The sequence below is a fragment of the Molossus molossus genome, unplaced genomic scaffold (assembly GCF_014108415.1).
Source record: "Molossus molossus isolate mMolMol1 unplaced genomic scaffold, mMolMol1.p scaffold_m16_p_13, whole genome shotgun sequence".
Taxonomy (NCBI): domain Eukaryota; kingdom Metazoa; phylum Chordata; class Mammalia; order Chiroptera; family Molossidae; genus Molossus; species Molossus molossus.
Window position 1 is genome coordinate 12,050,840 of NW_023425348.1, and position 15,216 is coordinate 12,066,055.

At 45.8% G+C, this 15,216-nt stretch overlaps 1 protein-coding gene across 2 annotated transcripts in view; it reads right to left on the bottom strand.

The window, feature by feature from the left end:
- Positions 1–14,629, bottom strand: part of DDX6 (DEAD-box helicase 6) — a 30,978-nt gene extending 16,349 nt beyond the window's left edge. The window contains exons 1-5 of one of the 2 annotated variants that reach the window (XM_036257768.1): positions 14,570–14,629; positions 12,021–12,492; positions 7,928–7,991; positions 7,009–7,113; positions 129–258 (exon numbers count right to left, since the gene is read on the bottom strand). In XM_036257768.1, the coding sequence (XP_036113661.1) occupies positions 129–258; positions 7,009–7,113; positions 7,928–7,991; positions 12,021–12,220 (499 nt within the window). In that variant the 5' untranslated portion in view covers positions 12,221–12,492; positions 14,570–14,629. Of the gene's footprint in view, positions 1–128; positions 259–7,008; positions 7,114–7,927; positions 7,992–12,020; positions 12,493–14,423; positions 14,489–14,569 lie in introns of those variants that run through there. The other variant, XM_036257767.1, reaches the window with a different exon arrangement.
- Positions 14,630–15,216: the final 587 nt, after the last annotated feature.

The window sequence follows — 15,216 nt, forward strand, 5'->3', positions numbered from 1 at the left end:
CCCCAACCTGGGCATGCGCCCTGACTGAGAACCAGCCTGAGCCCTTTGACTGCACAAGATGACGCCCAACCAACCGAGCCACAGTAGCCAGGGCTGTAAACCGCCGCTCTCAGTCTAAACAAACTGACCCTGTATGTTGTCCTTCTTCAGGTCGAGCCGTTCAAGTAGGGGGATGAGGTAGGCGCCACTCTTGCCCGTTCCGTTCTTCGCTCTGGCCAGTATGTCCCTGCCAGACAGAGCGATGGGAATGCTCTCCTCCTGAAAGAGACGGGCCATGCAAGTTACTTGTGAATGGAGACAGCGCAGAAGCAAATTCTTTAAAATACGCTGAAGATATACGTGTACCTCTTTGGTACTGCTTTAAAGTGTCTTATGTATTTGCATTTTACAAGAGTAAGTAGAGACCGAGTATATTAGCGAGACCGGTCAACATCATCACCAACCAATATTTACCCAAACTGCTCACAGAATGAATACACATTAAATTGTATCCCAATGTAATAAAAACTGTACATGTAAGTACTGACCAAGGAAGCAGAACATCGACAACAAAGAGAATGACGAAGAAAGGAGGAGATTGGGATGACACATAAATAGAGAAAGCAGAGGGCAGTTCACCAAAACTGGAGGAAAACATGATGCAAGAAAATACAAGGCAAAGGCTATATATGATATTTTAAGACTAATGAGCCAATTTTACAATGAAAAATTGTAGCTTGGACAACTTATCCCTGCACAAAGCAGGAATAGGATGGAAAGGTTTAAACTCAGGTTGTATTTGGTATTTATATATCAAATTATATCCATAACCTATAACATCTGTCTCACAGCCAACTTCTCTGTCCTGAAATGTGCTTAAACTGAGTCAATTCTATTCGAGTTACTGTAACTCATGGTCACATCACCAAGGATTACTCTTTCATATTGAAATTATTGTCATGTGTGTTTTTTGGAAGACAACAATATTTCCTATTAACTTAAAACAAATTTCCCAAATAGCAAACAATTACTGAAAAATTAAATATACAAATATAGAAACTAAAAAGGCAGAACAAGTATATAAACAGAGAGGAAGAACATTCCTGTTCCTCAAATAAAAATTTTAATTTTAATTTCTGAAACTAAAGTTAGAAAAATAAATTAGGAAAGATATTCATAATCATTGTAATAATTAGTTCTTTCTGTACCTAAGCTAACAACCAAAAGAAATCTCTCTAGCACTTTAAAATTTTTATTGTACAGCCCGACCGGTGTGGGTCAGTGGTTGAGAGTCGATCCTGCACCAAGTGGTCACCGGTTCGATTCCCAGCCAGGGCACATGCCCAGGTTGTGGGCCAAATCCTCAGTGGGGGGGGGGCGTGCAGGAGGCGGCCAATCGATGTTCTCTCTCATCAATGTTTCCATGTCTCTCCCCCCACTTTCTCTCTCTATAAATAAAAATAATTTTTTTATTGTAGGAGTATCTTGTCATAAGCATAATGACTTCTATTTCCCACCACAACATTCATTCTACCGAGAACCCCAATCACAGGGGTCAGTTGGGTTCCACATGGTCAGAACAAAACAGCTGCCAGAATTGTAAAAATGGTCCAGTGAAAAGGCTGCTATCTTGTCCTTACAACCAGCATTAAACAGTCTGCTTATGATGGTGAAGCAGGTCAAAGAAGAAAACCTTGGCTTGACCATTACAATCTCCTCCCTCCTACTGTGATTCAGTTCCATCCACCTTCAGGTAGGTGCTCTGGAGACCCACTGCCATCTTGCCCCATTGGATCCTTCTCTTCTATGTCTTCTTTTTATTGACTGATTATTTTAGAGAGAGAAGGGGAGATAGAGAAACACTGATTTGTTGTTCCACTTATTTATGCATTCACTGGTTAATTCTTTTTTTTTTTTAATCCTCATCTGAGGACATTTTTCCATTTTTTGTACAGACAGAGTGGGAGGGAGAGAGGGGAAGAGAGAGAGAGGGAAACATCGATGTGAAAGGGACACATCGAGTGGCTGCCACCCGCACGACCAACCAGGGCTGGGGACAAACTGCAACCGAGGTATATGCCCTTAGCGGGAACCGAACCCGGGTCTCTCCGGACCGCAGGCTGATGCTCTAACCGCTGAGCCAAACCGGCCAGGGCTCACTGGTTAATTCTTGTATGTGCCCCAACCTTGGCGTATTGGGACAATACTCTAACCAATTCAACTGCCCAGCCAGGGCCTCTTTCTATGGTTTTTTTAAATAGGCTACCTGCATGCTACTCAGTTCTATAGAAAAGCAAGAGAGAAAAAAAGGGGGTGGGGGCTAGGTCTCCTAGGATCTTCCAATAATTTTCTGAGCCAGATCCTTTAAAACTATAAAAATTTTCTATGAAGTCAGGTGGGGTAGAATTAAATTGGGGGTATCCTAATTCACATTTTGGGACTGTCTTCTGATTTAGATTGAGGCCACTGACTTCTGAATTCCTCTGCTCTGACAGGGCTGTGCCCTATACAAACTGTTTGAGGATAGGGCTCTAACAAAGTAAGCTAGTCTGTAAGTGAAGATGCACCCATCCTTCACCCTGTGTGACGGCCATGACGACCGGCACCCCCACACTGTCCTGCACCCCTGTCCCTGGGAAGATGAGGTAACACGAAGCAAGAAAAGTCAAGTCAGGCTCAGACAGCGTTGGAATCCGAGAGGAAACAATGGGAAGCTGCCAAGGAGATGAGAAGGAGAAAAGGAAGCTAAATATTCTTGAAACACTGTGTGCTAGGCGGGCACTCTGCTAGGTAGATATGTTATTTATATCGTTTCAAGTTAGGTACTTTTTGTTTTACAACTGACAAAAATGGATCCTCAGAGATTAACTGTTTTGCCCAAGATCACAAAGCAAGAAATGCTAGAACCAGGACTTTAATTTAGGTCTGCAAATAACATGTAAGTGAGGATGTGGAGAAATCAAAACCCTCATACACAGCTGGTGGGAATGTACAGCCACTTTGGAAAACAGTCTGGCAGCTCCTCCAAAGGTTCAACAGCGTTAGCATATGAACTCGCAACTCCACTCCAGATATATCTGCCCCAAAGAGAAAACATCTCCACAAAACACTTCCACATTGATGATGTTCATAGCAACATATTCATAATAGCTCGGCCATACAATTGGGATATTATTCAACAACAGAAAGGAATGAAGTATTGATACTCATACAACATGGATGACCCCTAAAAATATATGCTAAATCAAAAGAGTTAGATGACTTAAGAAACCATACATTGTATAATTCCTTTTATATGAAATGTCCAGAATAGGTAAATCCATAGAAACAGAAAGCAGAATCGTGAATGATTAGGGCGAGGGGAAAATGAGAAGTGACTGAAAGTTTCTCTTTAGGGTGATGAAAATGTTCTCAAATGTATTGTAGTATTGGCTGTACAACTGTGCATATACTACAACAAACCACTGAACGGTATACTGTAAATGTGTGAATTGCATATACACAAGTTGTATCTTCATTTAGCCCACAGCCCCACACCCTCAGGTCCGAGCTGGCAGAAGCACATGCCACCTCAGCTCTCCCAGCCCATGTGCCACTGTAAGGTCCGAGGGACCGATCCCATATGTGTTTGATATATTTTGGTTACTGGAGTATCCATTTCCCTTTCTTAGTAGCACCCCAACTTCCTTCTGAGGAATTAAATCTCCCTCACTCCAATGTATAGCCAACCTCCTTAGCCAAATTGCTATTAGACACTGGTATTATTGTGTTTTCCACAAATTCTCAGGCAAAATAATAGTAAAGAAAAAGGCAATGTGAATGGTAGTCTCAATTTTAAAGTTTAACACAAAGGTAAGAAACAGAAGCCAGCAAGGGTCTGCTAAATTCATCAATAAATAAAACCATTATATGGAATAATAACCCCTAACATTTCTTAAGCATTTATAATGTACTAGGCACTGTATTAAACATACCAACATTAATCACTTCACTTAATCTTCATAACAGCCCTATGGTATATGCTATATCAATTGTATATGCCAGCAAACCAAGGCTTAGAAAGGTATTTCAAATACTCAACTGAGAAAGCAGCGGAGGTGGGACTTAACCTGAGCAGTCTGCATGCAAACCCAGCGTTCTTCAACAGTTCTCTAGACCAAGCTCGCTTGCTGACATCTGCTAACCGTAATTCCATCACAACTTTCTAAATGCAACCGAGTATTTGAGGGCCTGTTTCCTACCATGAACCTTGCTAAGTACCAGAGATACAAGGTTGAATGACAGATTCTACAGGAGATCTCTCATAACACTTTCCATTCCTACGAATAAAATAAATTAACATGAACTACATTACAGAAAAATACTTTCTGAGTATTTTTAATACCTACATTCACATTGCCTACCTGCTCATGTATAACTTCATCTTTTCTTTTTTGTTTCTTTATTGATTTTTTTAGAGACAGAGGGAGGAAGAGGGAGAAATAGAAACATCAATGAGAGAGAACATCGACTGGCTGCCTCCTGCAGGCCCCCCATGGGGGATCAGGCCCACAACCTGGGCATGTGCCCTGACCGGGAATCGAACTGGTGACCTCTTGGTGCAGGGTCGATGCTCACCCACTGAGCCACACCGGCCGGGCTATAACTTCATCTTGATGCTTTCTCCAACTGCAATAAGCTTCTTTCAGTTTGCCCACAAGGCACACCTTCACCCCTAGGCAATCACTATCCTAGTGTTCTGTGCTTACAACATGGATCAATTCTTTTTCCAGGCTGTTCCATCTTTCTTTCTCTGTACCACAGGCCGACGCTCTAACCGCTGAGCCAAACCGGCCAGGGCTGTTCCATCTTTCTTTAATGCTACATATATATGTGCAATGTCAAGTATGAAGTAATATTACGCTGAAATTATCTGTACAAGTAGCTGTCCTTCCTACCAGTCTTCCACCGTCTCTGCCTTGTTCATCACAACATCCCGTGTCCAACACTTTCTAGGTCCCTCAATGCTTGCTCAACGAAAAAGTGCTTTTTCCTTAATTAAGCCTGGATGCAACAGTTTTAACTCACATGACGACAACAGACACCTTTACCAAATCGGTCTATGCGCACTGCGTGTTCATGTGTACATGTATGAACGCATGTGTGTACATACATACTGCACATCCCCTTGCTCTTTCCTCCAAAGGGCCAAGGAGCGAAGAGTGCACCTAGTGCTCAGGGCCTGGCCTCTAACCCACTCCCCACTGATTGGAAGCAGGGGTGCTTAAAGAAATGGCTGATTCCAGGGTTGGGGCAGGGTAGGTACAGGTAAGTGTGGTCTCATGACATGCCAAAAAGGCCAAAAAGGAAGTGCTTAAGAAAAATAAGGGTCCTAGCACGTTTGGCTCAGCGGTTTGAGCGTCGGCTGCGGACCGAAGGGTGGAGGGTTTGATTCCCAGGCAAGGGCCCATACCCAGGTTGCAGGTTCAATCCTGGCCCCAGTGGGGTCATGCAGGAGGCAGCCAATCAATATGTCTCTGTCAGATTGATGTTCCTCTTTTTCTCCCCCCCTTCCCTCTATATTAATAAAAAAAAAAAAGGAAAAATATCCCTGGATGAGGATTAACCAAAAATAAATAAAACCATTAATTGAAAAAAAAAAATCTATCTGAAAGAAAGAGGGACACATTACAAACTATCTTAAAGGACTCACACTGCCCAAGTCTAAGAGTTTGACCACAAACACGTCATTGGAAAAAAGGGATCCATGACTCCACACTGATAACAGACACACAAGGAAATAAGGGAAGGCTCTTCTTTAAAGGCCAAAGGTGGGAGGAGTCCTCAGGTTGGAAATAAATCACAACCCAACAGAAACAGGATCATCAATGGATACTAAGACAAGAAGAAACTTTGATGAAGAGTAGGATCTCTGCATGATCTCAAAGTGATCCCTACAGTCTGCTTATTAGTTTCAAGGGAGGAAGGGGAAAAACTACAATTATACAGTAGAAAAATCAGACACCACCTTGACAGGGCAATCAAAATTAAAATCGCCATGAGAAATAAACAGACACTGTGTATACCTCCAAATGTGATGCCCCGAGAAAGCCATAACATGACTTCTACAGTATTTTGGCTAAGAACATATTAACTTGAATCATGTAGAAACATGAGACAAACCCAAATGAGGACTGTTCTACTTTAAAAAGGAAGGGGGATTTTTTAAAATATGTCAATGACGCCCTGGCCAGTTTAGCTCAGCGGTTGGAGCATCGGCTTGCGGATCAGAGTCCCGGGTTCTGTTCCCGCTAGGAGCACGTATCAAAAAAATAAAATATGTCAATGTCAAAAGACCAAAACAGACCAGGAAATGCTCATTATTAAAGGAGGTTAAAGATGCCCTGGCCAGTTTGGCTCAGCGGTTAGAGCGTCGGCCTGCGGTCCGGAGAGACCCGGGTTCAGTTCCCGCTAAGGGCACGTACTTCGGTTGCAGTTTGTCCCCGGCCCTGGTTGGTCGTGCGGGTGGCAGCCACTCGATGTGTCCCTTCACGTCGATGTTTCTCTCTCTCTCCCTTCCTCTCTCTCTCCCTCCCACTCTATCTGTACAAAAAAGAAAAAATATCCTCGGGTGAGGATAAAAAAAAAAAAAAAAAAAAAAAAAAAAAAAAAAAAAATAAAGGAGGTTAAAGAAACGTAACTACATGCAATACCCGATTCTGTACAAAAGAGGGAAAAAATGCTAAAAAGGGTATTTTAGGGTCAATTAAAAATTGAAATAGTTATTAGTGTTAATTTGACTACAGATAACTATATTATGGTTATATAACAGAAGATCTCTATTCTTAGGAAATACACTGAAATATTTAGAGGCCATGATTTTGTAACACGCTGAAAAGGTTCAGAAAGAGTGTATATATGTGACACATATATGTGAGCGTGTGTACACAAGAGAAACATTGATTCAGTTTATCATCCCACTGATAAAAAAGAAAAGTACATAACACTTCATTCATAATATTATACATGTGATAAAAAGGGGAAATATACCTGAATAGGAGATGGCTTTTCCCAGCCCATTTCAAAAATTCCCATCAGTAACTCCCGCTTTAAACAGTAATCTTCAAACTCATTTCCTTTTGTGGAGGTTACATCCTAGTCAACCAAACAGAACAAACAACAAAAGAATAAAGTACAACTGTGTTCCTTTGTTAGTTAACATGCTCTTTATCTACCCCATTTAAAATATAAACACCCACAGATGAGCTCTATCTTCATCTGCATTTCAGCTCTTCCTGAGAACGACCACTCTCACACATGCCATTACAAATGTGTTTGGAAGAAAGGCCACCCTGTGGCCATCTTCTTCCAAGGAACAGGTGGAATACTGTGAGAATCATGCTGTGATACGAAAATCACGAGATATGAAGTCAAACTCTAGTTCCACCACTTATTGTGTACAAATGTCCTAGTCAAAATCAGGGTTACTCAAGCTCAGCAATATTAACATTTGGGCCAGAAAATTCCCTGTGGTAAGGGGCTGTCTTATAGCATTTCCCCAGCTGTGATAACCAAAAACGTTTCCAGCTATTGCTGAATAACCCTTGGGGACAAAAATCACGTGGCTGAAAACACTGTGCAAGAGAACTAACCCATCAACTTCCATGTTCTCATCCACAAAATGAAGATAACACCTGCCTTCAATCTTACTAAACAAAAGAGAATATACCTGAAAACTATTATTCCATAAATTAGAAACGATATACATGCATATGAACAAAATATCAGAGCGTAGATACATATACTATTAATTCCTTCTAACAGTGAAAAATTTTGGCAATTCATACCATCTACACAATTTCAGCCATTTCAACTTACTTAAAAGTGAACACAGTGCCTATTATTAAGTAACTACTATACTTTTAGCGTTTCCACACCAATTTAAGTTAAATGTTTACCATCAACTTACCGAAGTTTTGATTCTTAGGTCCTTTGGAGGGAGTTTCAAAGCCTTTTTCCAGTCATCACCAGGTCTAGAGAAAACGTAGTAAATTCAAGTATCAGAATTCACAGTATCTCTATTCTAGGTACACAGTAATTCATTTCAACAATTACAGTTATAAAAATCATAGTAAGCTTAACATATTGCCATTTACTTAAGAATATAGTTAACAGCCCTGGCCAGTGTGGCTCAGTTGGTTGGAGAGTCGTCCTATCCATCAAAAGGTGGCAGGTTCAATACCTGATCAGGTGCATATGGGAGGCAACAGATTGATGTTTCTCTCTCCCTCTCTCCCTCCCTCCCTCTCTCTCTCTCTCTCTCTCTCTCTCTCTCTAGGATAAAAAAAAAATCAATTTTTATATACATATAAAGAATATAGCTAACAGAGATAAACAACTTTAGAAAAACTCCCTTCGTTCTGGCTGGTTTGATTCAGTGGTTAGAGCATCAGCCCCACGAGTCGGGCTCAATTCCAGTCAAAGGCACATACCTCGGCTTCAGTTCATCCCCGGCCCTAGTCCGGGAGGCAACCAGTTGATGCGTCTTTCTCACATCAATGTCCCTCCCACTCTATCTGATGATAAATGGAAAAATTTCCTTGTGTGAGGATTAAAAAAAAAGAAAAACTGCCCTTCTTATAAAGAACAACAATCTAAGGAGGATTAAAAAAAAAAAATCAAGAATAGAAGAGAATAAGGGAGTCATCTTAAGAAAAGCAGCATATTGTGACAATAGAGTAACTGTTGTCACAACTGGGAACCCATATGTTTTGTATGACCTACATATCATGTGTGTTTTAATTTAAATTAGTTACCAACATTTAAAAATGAGAAGATTTTGTATAAAAGTTCAGATTCTGGCTTTCCTGAAAAAACTGGAAGCTTTGGCGACACTGGTTCCAAAATTCTGCATAATAGTTTGATAGAGCTTAGGAATTGGAGTTTAAAATCAAGCAGCTGATCCCTTTAAAAATAAGGCAAACACCCCGGCCGATTGGGCTCAGCGGTTAGTGTCAGCCTGCGGTCCAGAGAGACCCGGGTTTGGTTCCTGCTAAGGGCATGTAACACAGTTGCAGTTTGCCCCTGGCCCTGGTTGGGTTGTGTGGGTAGCAGCCACTCCATGTGTCCTTTTCACGTCGATGTTTTTTTCTCTCTCTCCCCCCTACTCTTCTGAACAAAAAATGGAAAAATGTCCTCGGGTGAGGATAAAAATTAAATAAATGACTGAATAAATAAGGCAAGCAGCTCTCGGCTGGCACAGGCATCTGAGTCAGTAACTTCTGGTGACCAGTTAAAACGAAGGGCTCCAAAGTTTCTGACCTGATTTCAAGCCCTGACTATACACCACTTACTAATTTTGTGACCTTGCGGCAATTACTTTTCCAAGTTTCCATTCTCTCACATATAAAATGGGTTAAGAATTACATCAGACAATTTACATAAAGCATAGCACAGTGTCAGGCAAAGTAAGAATTCAATATTAGCTGTTAACGAACATCTCTCTTAACCTTTTTTTCTTTAATTGATTTTAGAGAGAGAGGAAGGGAGAAGGAGAGACAGAAACATCGATGAGAGAGAACATCAACTGGCCGCTTCCTGCATACCCCCCACTGGGGATTGGGCCTACAACCTGGGCATGTGCCCTGACCAGAAAATCGAACCAGGGATGCTTTAAACCATGAAAGAACTGAAAACAAAATGTAATTTTTAAAGTCCTTTTAGATCAGGCAAAAACCTCTACTATAATATCTAAAGCAACTAAGAGCAAAAAAAAAAAAGGACAACAGGGCAAATAATGCTTTTCAATTGTGTTGTCTTTAAAATAAGTACCTTTTGCCCTGGCCGGTTTGGCTCAGCAGTTAGAGCATCAGCCCATGGACCAGAGTCCCAGGTTCAGTTCCCGCTAAGGGAATGTACCTCGGTTGCAGTTTGTCTGTCCCCAGCTCCGGTTGGGGTCATGTGGGTGGCAACTACTTGATGTGTCTCTCTCACATCGATGTTTCTCTCCACCCCCACCCCCCTTCCTGCTCTATCTGAAGATAAATGCAAAAATGTCCTCGGGTGAGGATAAAAAAAAAGTGCTCAAGTGAGGATAAAAAAATAAGTTTTCATTGATTTCATTATAGCCATTCATAATCAGAGCCCCCAAAACAGTTCAAGTCTTGGTTTAGAAAGATGAACACTTATTTTACTTAAAGCTAAATCCCACATAATCCACAACATTAACACAGGTAACTAGTTGCTACCAATTCTAAGGGTATTAAAGCCTTCTACCTCAGCCTATATACCACAGCAAAGGTTCCGAGCAAAAAATGTCAGCTGAATATCCTAGTAGGCCAGTCTACATTGTCAAATTCAACAGTGAATAAAAATAGAGGCTACAATGAGAAAATCTGCCCACAAGGAATTTATAAACTAAACTACGTAAATGAGAAAATAAGAGATAGAGCTAAGTATTAGAAGATTTCTGAACAGTTGATGGGATCTAGAAACCTTCATGGAAGAGATGACACTTGAACTAAGACTGAAAGAAGCCAAAGAATTGAAAAGAGCCCTGGCCGGTTTGGCTCAGCGGTTAGAGCATCCACCTGCGGTCCGGAGAGACCCGGGTTCGGTTCCCGCTAGGGCATGTGTCTCGGTTGCAGTTTGTCCCCGACCCTGATTGGTCGTGCGGGTGCGGGTGGCCACTCGATGTGTCCCTTTCACATCGATGTTTCTCTCTCTCTCTCTCTCTCTCCTTCCCTCCCTCCCACTCTATCTGTGCAAAAAATGGAAAAATGTCCTCGGTTGAGGATAAAAAAAAAAAAAAAAGATTAAAAAAAAAAAAAGAATTGAAAAGAAATCATTAATCCTAAGAAAAGCAAAAAAGTAAAATCCACTGTTGTCTCAAATTAGAATTTAAGTCAAAAACACGCTTATAATGAAATAACACAGCTATTTGTTTCTATTTTTAAGGATTAAAAATAGCCTAAAGTTTGCTAGCCTATTCAGTTTGTCAAGGCAAACTACAATTTAGAAAACATTCTAATTAAAGCATTCACCTTAAAAATAAGAGTATGCATTAATGACAATTATCCCAGCGGTCAAACCAATTCTATTGGAAATTCTCATAGATCACCAGTGAACCACATAGCAGTAACCATCTATATGTCAGCTGGTAGCTTATAAAGGCTATTTTTCTTTACAAAGTGCTTGTTAAACATGGAAAGGATCTAGGTTGTAATACAAAATACTTCAGTTCATTACTTTAGAAAATTTCTAGAGGTTAAATCAGTTACATGGCTAGATTCTTAAAGCCAAACCTCAAATGGCTTGAGTCTTAAATGTTAATTTTCTATTAACTGAATCTTTGGAGTGATATTTACTATTCAAATAATTTATAATCAACACTTAAAAGATGGCAGCCTATAATCTTCCAGATTTAAAAGAAAACATATTCTGTAGTTAGATAAGGCTCTTAAGCTTTTAGTCAACAAGGGGGATTGCAACTATTCAGAGATGTGTTTCCAAGAGTTCAAAATCCTGAAACTCTATGATATTTAACTGCTTGTCATTTTGTGTGTGTGTGTAAGGAGAAAGCTTATTTTTTAAAGTTTATGCAAAGTTGCATACACTAAAACAAAAAAGTTATGGAGTAAAAGTTTATGCGAAGTTGCATAAACAAAAAGAAGTTCAGAAGTCTGGGCAAGTCCTTAAATTTAAAACCTGAAATTGACTTTGTCATTCAAACTAGGATTAGGGGCAGTCGTGGTACGAGGGACAAGCCACACTGACAAAAACAAGATGAACCAGCTAATTATGAAAGCCAGCAATGTTTCAAAAAAAAATCTACACAAATACATATCATCTGTAACCATATTCATTACTTAATAAACATGAATCAACTACGACAGCAATATGTTATTCTATTGCAAATACCTACTGGCCGTAAAACCAAGTCAACTGTCCTCTATTTACAATCAAAATGGTTCAAATATACAGAGTAGTCAGTAACAAAGTAATAAAAAGAAATATCCTCGCCTCCCCCCACTGCCCAGTATGTTATTTATTCTAACACTTACTTAATAGTGGTGGTCATACTCTGTGCTTGCTGCTGAGTGCCATTGTTGATTGTGTTGGTGTTTTTCAGCTGGTTCATCTGTTGCTGTGTCTGTGTGCCCCCTCCTCCGGGGCCACCACTGGGCTTTACAGGGCCCCTCAGCTGACCATTTTGACTGGACAGACCCATTATAACAGGGTTCTCTGTTCTGGCCGTGCTCATGCTGTATTAAATGTACAGATGTCTCTTCCAAACTTTAAAACTTTTGAAAGTCAGTAGAGAAACTGTAATACAGTTTATTAGGCTCTCCAAAACGAAGAGATAAATATGTCTTGCTCAATATTGAGTCCCTTATTGCAATGCAGGCAAGCAAGCGCCTGTAAGTCTCTGACCGGTGAGCAGCAGTAACTTGCTCTCATGCACCGAAGCAACTTTTTATTTTTAAAAGCTCTCTAAGGAGGTTGAGTTATATATATGGATTCTCTCACTTCAATCTGAAACAAAAAAAAAGTTAAGTTAGCAAACAAAGGAAGGTTAGGAAAAAAAACTTTGTTTCCCGTTTTTAAATTAAAGAAGGTGATTTCCTCTTTTAAATTAAAGAATTAAGAATACAGCTGCAGTTAGATTAAATCATGAGCCAGGCTAGGACACACAAAAAGACGAACTGCCCCCAAAACCAAACCCACAAGGAGACCAATTTCAAATGTTTTAAATTGTCAGTTCAAAGCAACCCAGAGATTAGGTAGAAAGATGTGATTAAATTAGCAATAGTTGTCAAATGACAATCTCCCCCTCAGTTTCCTCCCTGCTGAATTCTCTAAAAGTCAATGACTCATTATGCTTAATTGCATTACAACTCAAACAAGCATCTCACTACTACTTAACTAGAGTAAATCTACATATGCACAAGGAAAACCATTTTTTCCTAGTTCTGACAGCAACTGAGAATCTGAGAGTTACATAAGCTTGGCTTAATTTGATGCTTTTAGAAATACAAAGCCCATGTGTACCCTTGTGAATTTCAACGACAGAAGTTAAACTTTACGAAGAAAAACTCATTTTCTTTTTCCCCTGACATGTTCGTCCTTTACAACAACCACTGAGGCTACAGACAGGCCGGCTGTCAACTCTCTGGCCTGGAGACAGCCACGAGCCTCTTCAGCTACCTTCGCAGAATTTGGAAAAGAAAAAACTGTTCGCTGCGTTTCAATGTAACTTTTCGGAAAGGCTAACCTACCTTAAAAGAGTATTTCAAGAAATAATAAAAACAGAAAAGAAACGGCCTTGTCTAACAGAAACAAACCAAACAGCTGTTCAAGGCGGGCTGGACACACCGGTCACCTCATCCAACTCCCCAAGAAGCTCGGCACCGCTGACAGTTGTCTAAGCAGGACGGGCTCCCCCGGCTCTGATCACGCCCCCAGCCGAACCCCCGCGCGATCGCGCAGGAACAGGGCAGTTTGGGGCCGGGAGCACCCCGCGGCCTGCCCGCCCCGCTGCGGGCGGCGCCCCCGCCCAGGCCGGAGCAGCAGCGTCCGGGGCCCGGGTCTGGACGGCCGCGCACAAGAGGCGTTATTCGAAGGCCCCGAATCCGGGGAGCCCGCCGGCAGGGGGGCCCGCGCCCCCCAGGCCGGCCCGCGGGCCCCGGCAGCGACGGGTCGCACTGTGCCCCCAGCAGCAGTTCGCACCAGGAAACGCGCCCCACGTCCCGGGGCGACGCCGGGGCGACCCGAAGGCCGGCGCTGTCCCCGCGCCCCCCGCGCCCCAGGCCGCCCCCCGGGAGGCCGGAAGCTGCAGTGCGGCACCGTCTCGGCCCAGGCGCCTCCCCCGCTCCCGGGCCCGCGGCGGCCGAGCTGGGCCCCTGCACCCCGAGCGGCGGCCGCCCCGCCGCAGCGCCTGCCGGTGGGCCCGGGCCGAGCCCGTCGCTGTCAGGCGGAACCGGCACCTCCCGCCGGCCCCGGCCCCGGCCCCGCGCGCCCGGCCGCACACAAAGGCGGCGGCCTGCGATCCTATCTGCGCCACGCGAGCGCCGCCGGCGGCAGGCCCGGCAGGCCCGGCAGGCCCGGCGCGGAGGGCCCTCCCCGAGACGCCGCCTCCGGCCCGCCTCGCGCCCGGCGCCCCTCGCCGCCCACCGGCCGGCCTGGCCCCCGCCCGCCGCGCCCCGCTCAACCGGCCCCCGCGCCGCCCCGCACGGCGGCCTCGCAGCCGCCGCCCCGCAGCCCTCACGCCCGCCCGCCCAGCCCCGAACCCGGGCCCGCGGCCTCCGGGCCCGCCGCGCACGACACCCCACGGGCGTCCTCGGCCCTCAGGGCCGCGCCGCGGGGCCGCCGCCGGCCTCAGGCTCCTCCTCGGGGCGCCCGCCCGCCCGCCGGCCCCCGGCCCGCGACCCCGGCCGCCGCCGCGCCGCCCCCGCCGCCGAGCCTACCACCGAGGCGGCGCCGCTCGGCTCCTCGCTCCTTTATTGTCGATCCGAGGCGCCCAAGATGGCGGCTCCCTCCTCCGCCCGCCCCGCCCCGCCCGCGCCCCGCCCGCCGGCCCGCGGCCCCGCGGCCCCGCCGCCGGCCGCCCTACCTCCGCCGCCGCCCGCGCTCGTGGCGCCCCGAAGTCGCCGCCGGGCTCCCTCGGCTCCTCGGCCCCGCCCCGCCCGCGCCCCCGCCCCGCTCCCGGCCTCCCGCATGGCGGCGGCCGCGCTCCTCCCCCGCAAGATGGCGGCGCCCCGTCGTGGCCGGGCCGGGCCGGGCGGCGCCGCGGACTCGCCGGAGGCCGCGCTGGGAGCGGCGGGCGCGCGGCCCCCTCGGGCGCAGGACGCCCCTCGCCGCCGCCGGGGAAGGGGCCACGGGGCGCCGCCTTCGCCCCCGAGGAGGGGAGCCCGGGAGGGGCCGCCCCGTCCTGCCCGGGCCGCCCCGGGACGGCCTCGCCGCCAGGGCTCGGGGACGGCTGACCTGGCGGTGCCGCGGCCGGGACCGTGCGGACGCGGAGCTGCGGCGGAGACGCGGCGGGCGGGGGGAGGGGGCCGGAAGGGGGCCGGCGGGCGGGGCGGGGCCGCGACCCTCGGCCGGCGTCCTGGCGGCGGCCGCGGGGGCTGCGCGCGGCGTGGGGCGCCCCGGCCTGGCCCTCGCGGGGACGCCGTGCGCCCCGGCCGCTCGCCCTGCGCGGGCCCGACCGCTGTGGGGTTCGAGGCTCAACGGAAAGCCGAGGCCGGGGAGCCGCCGGGGGAG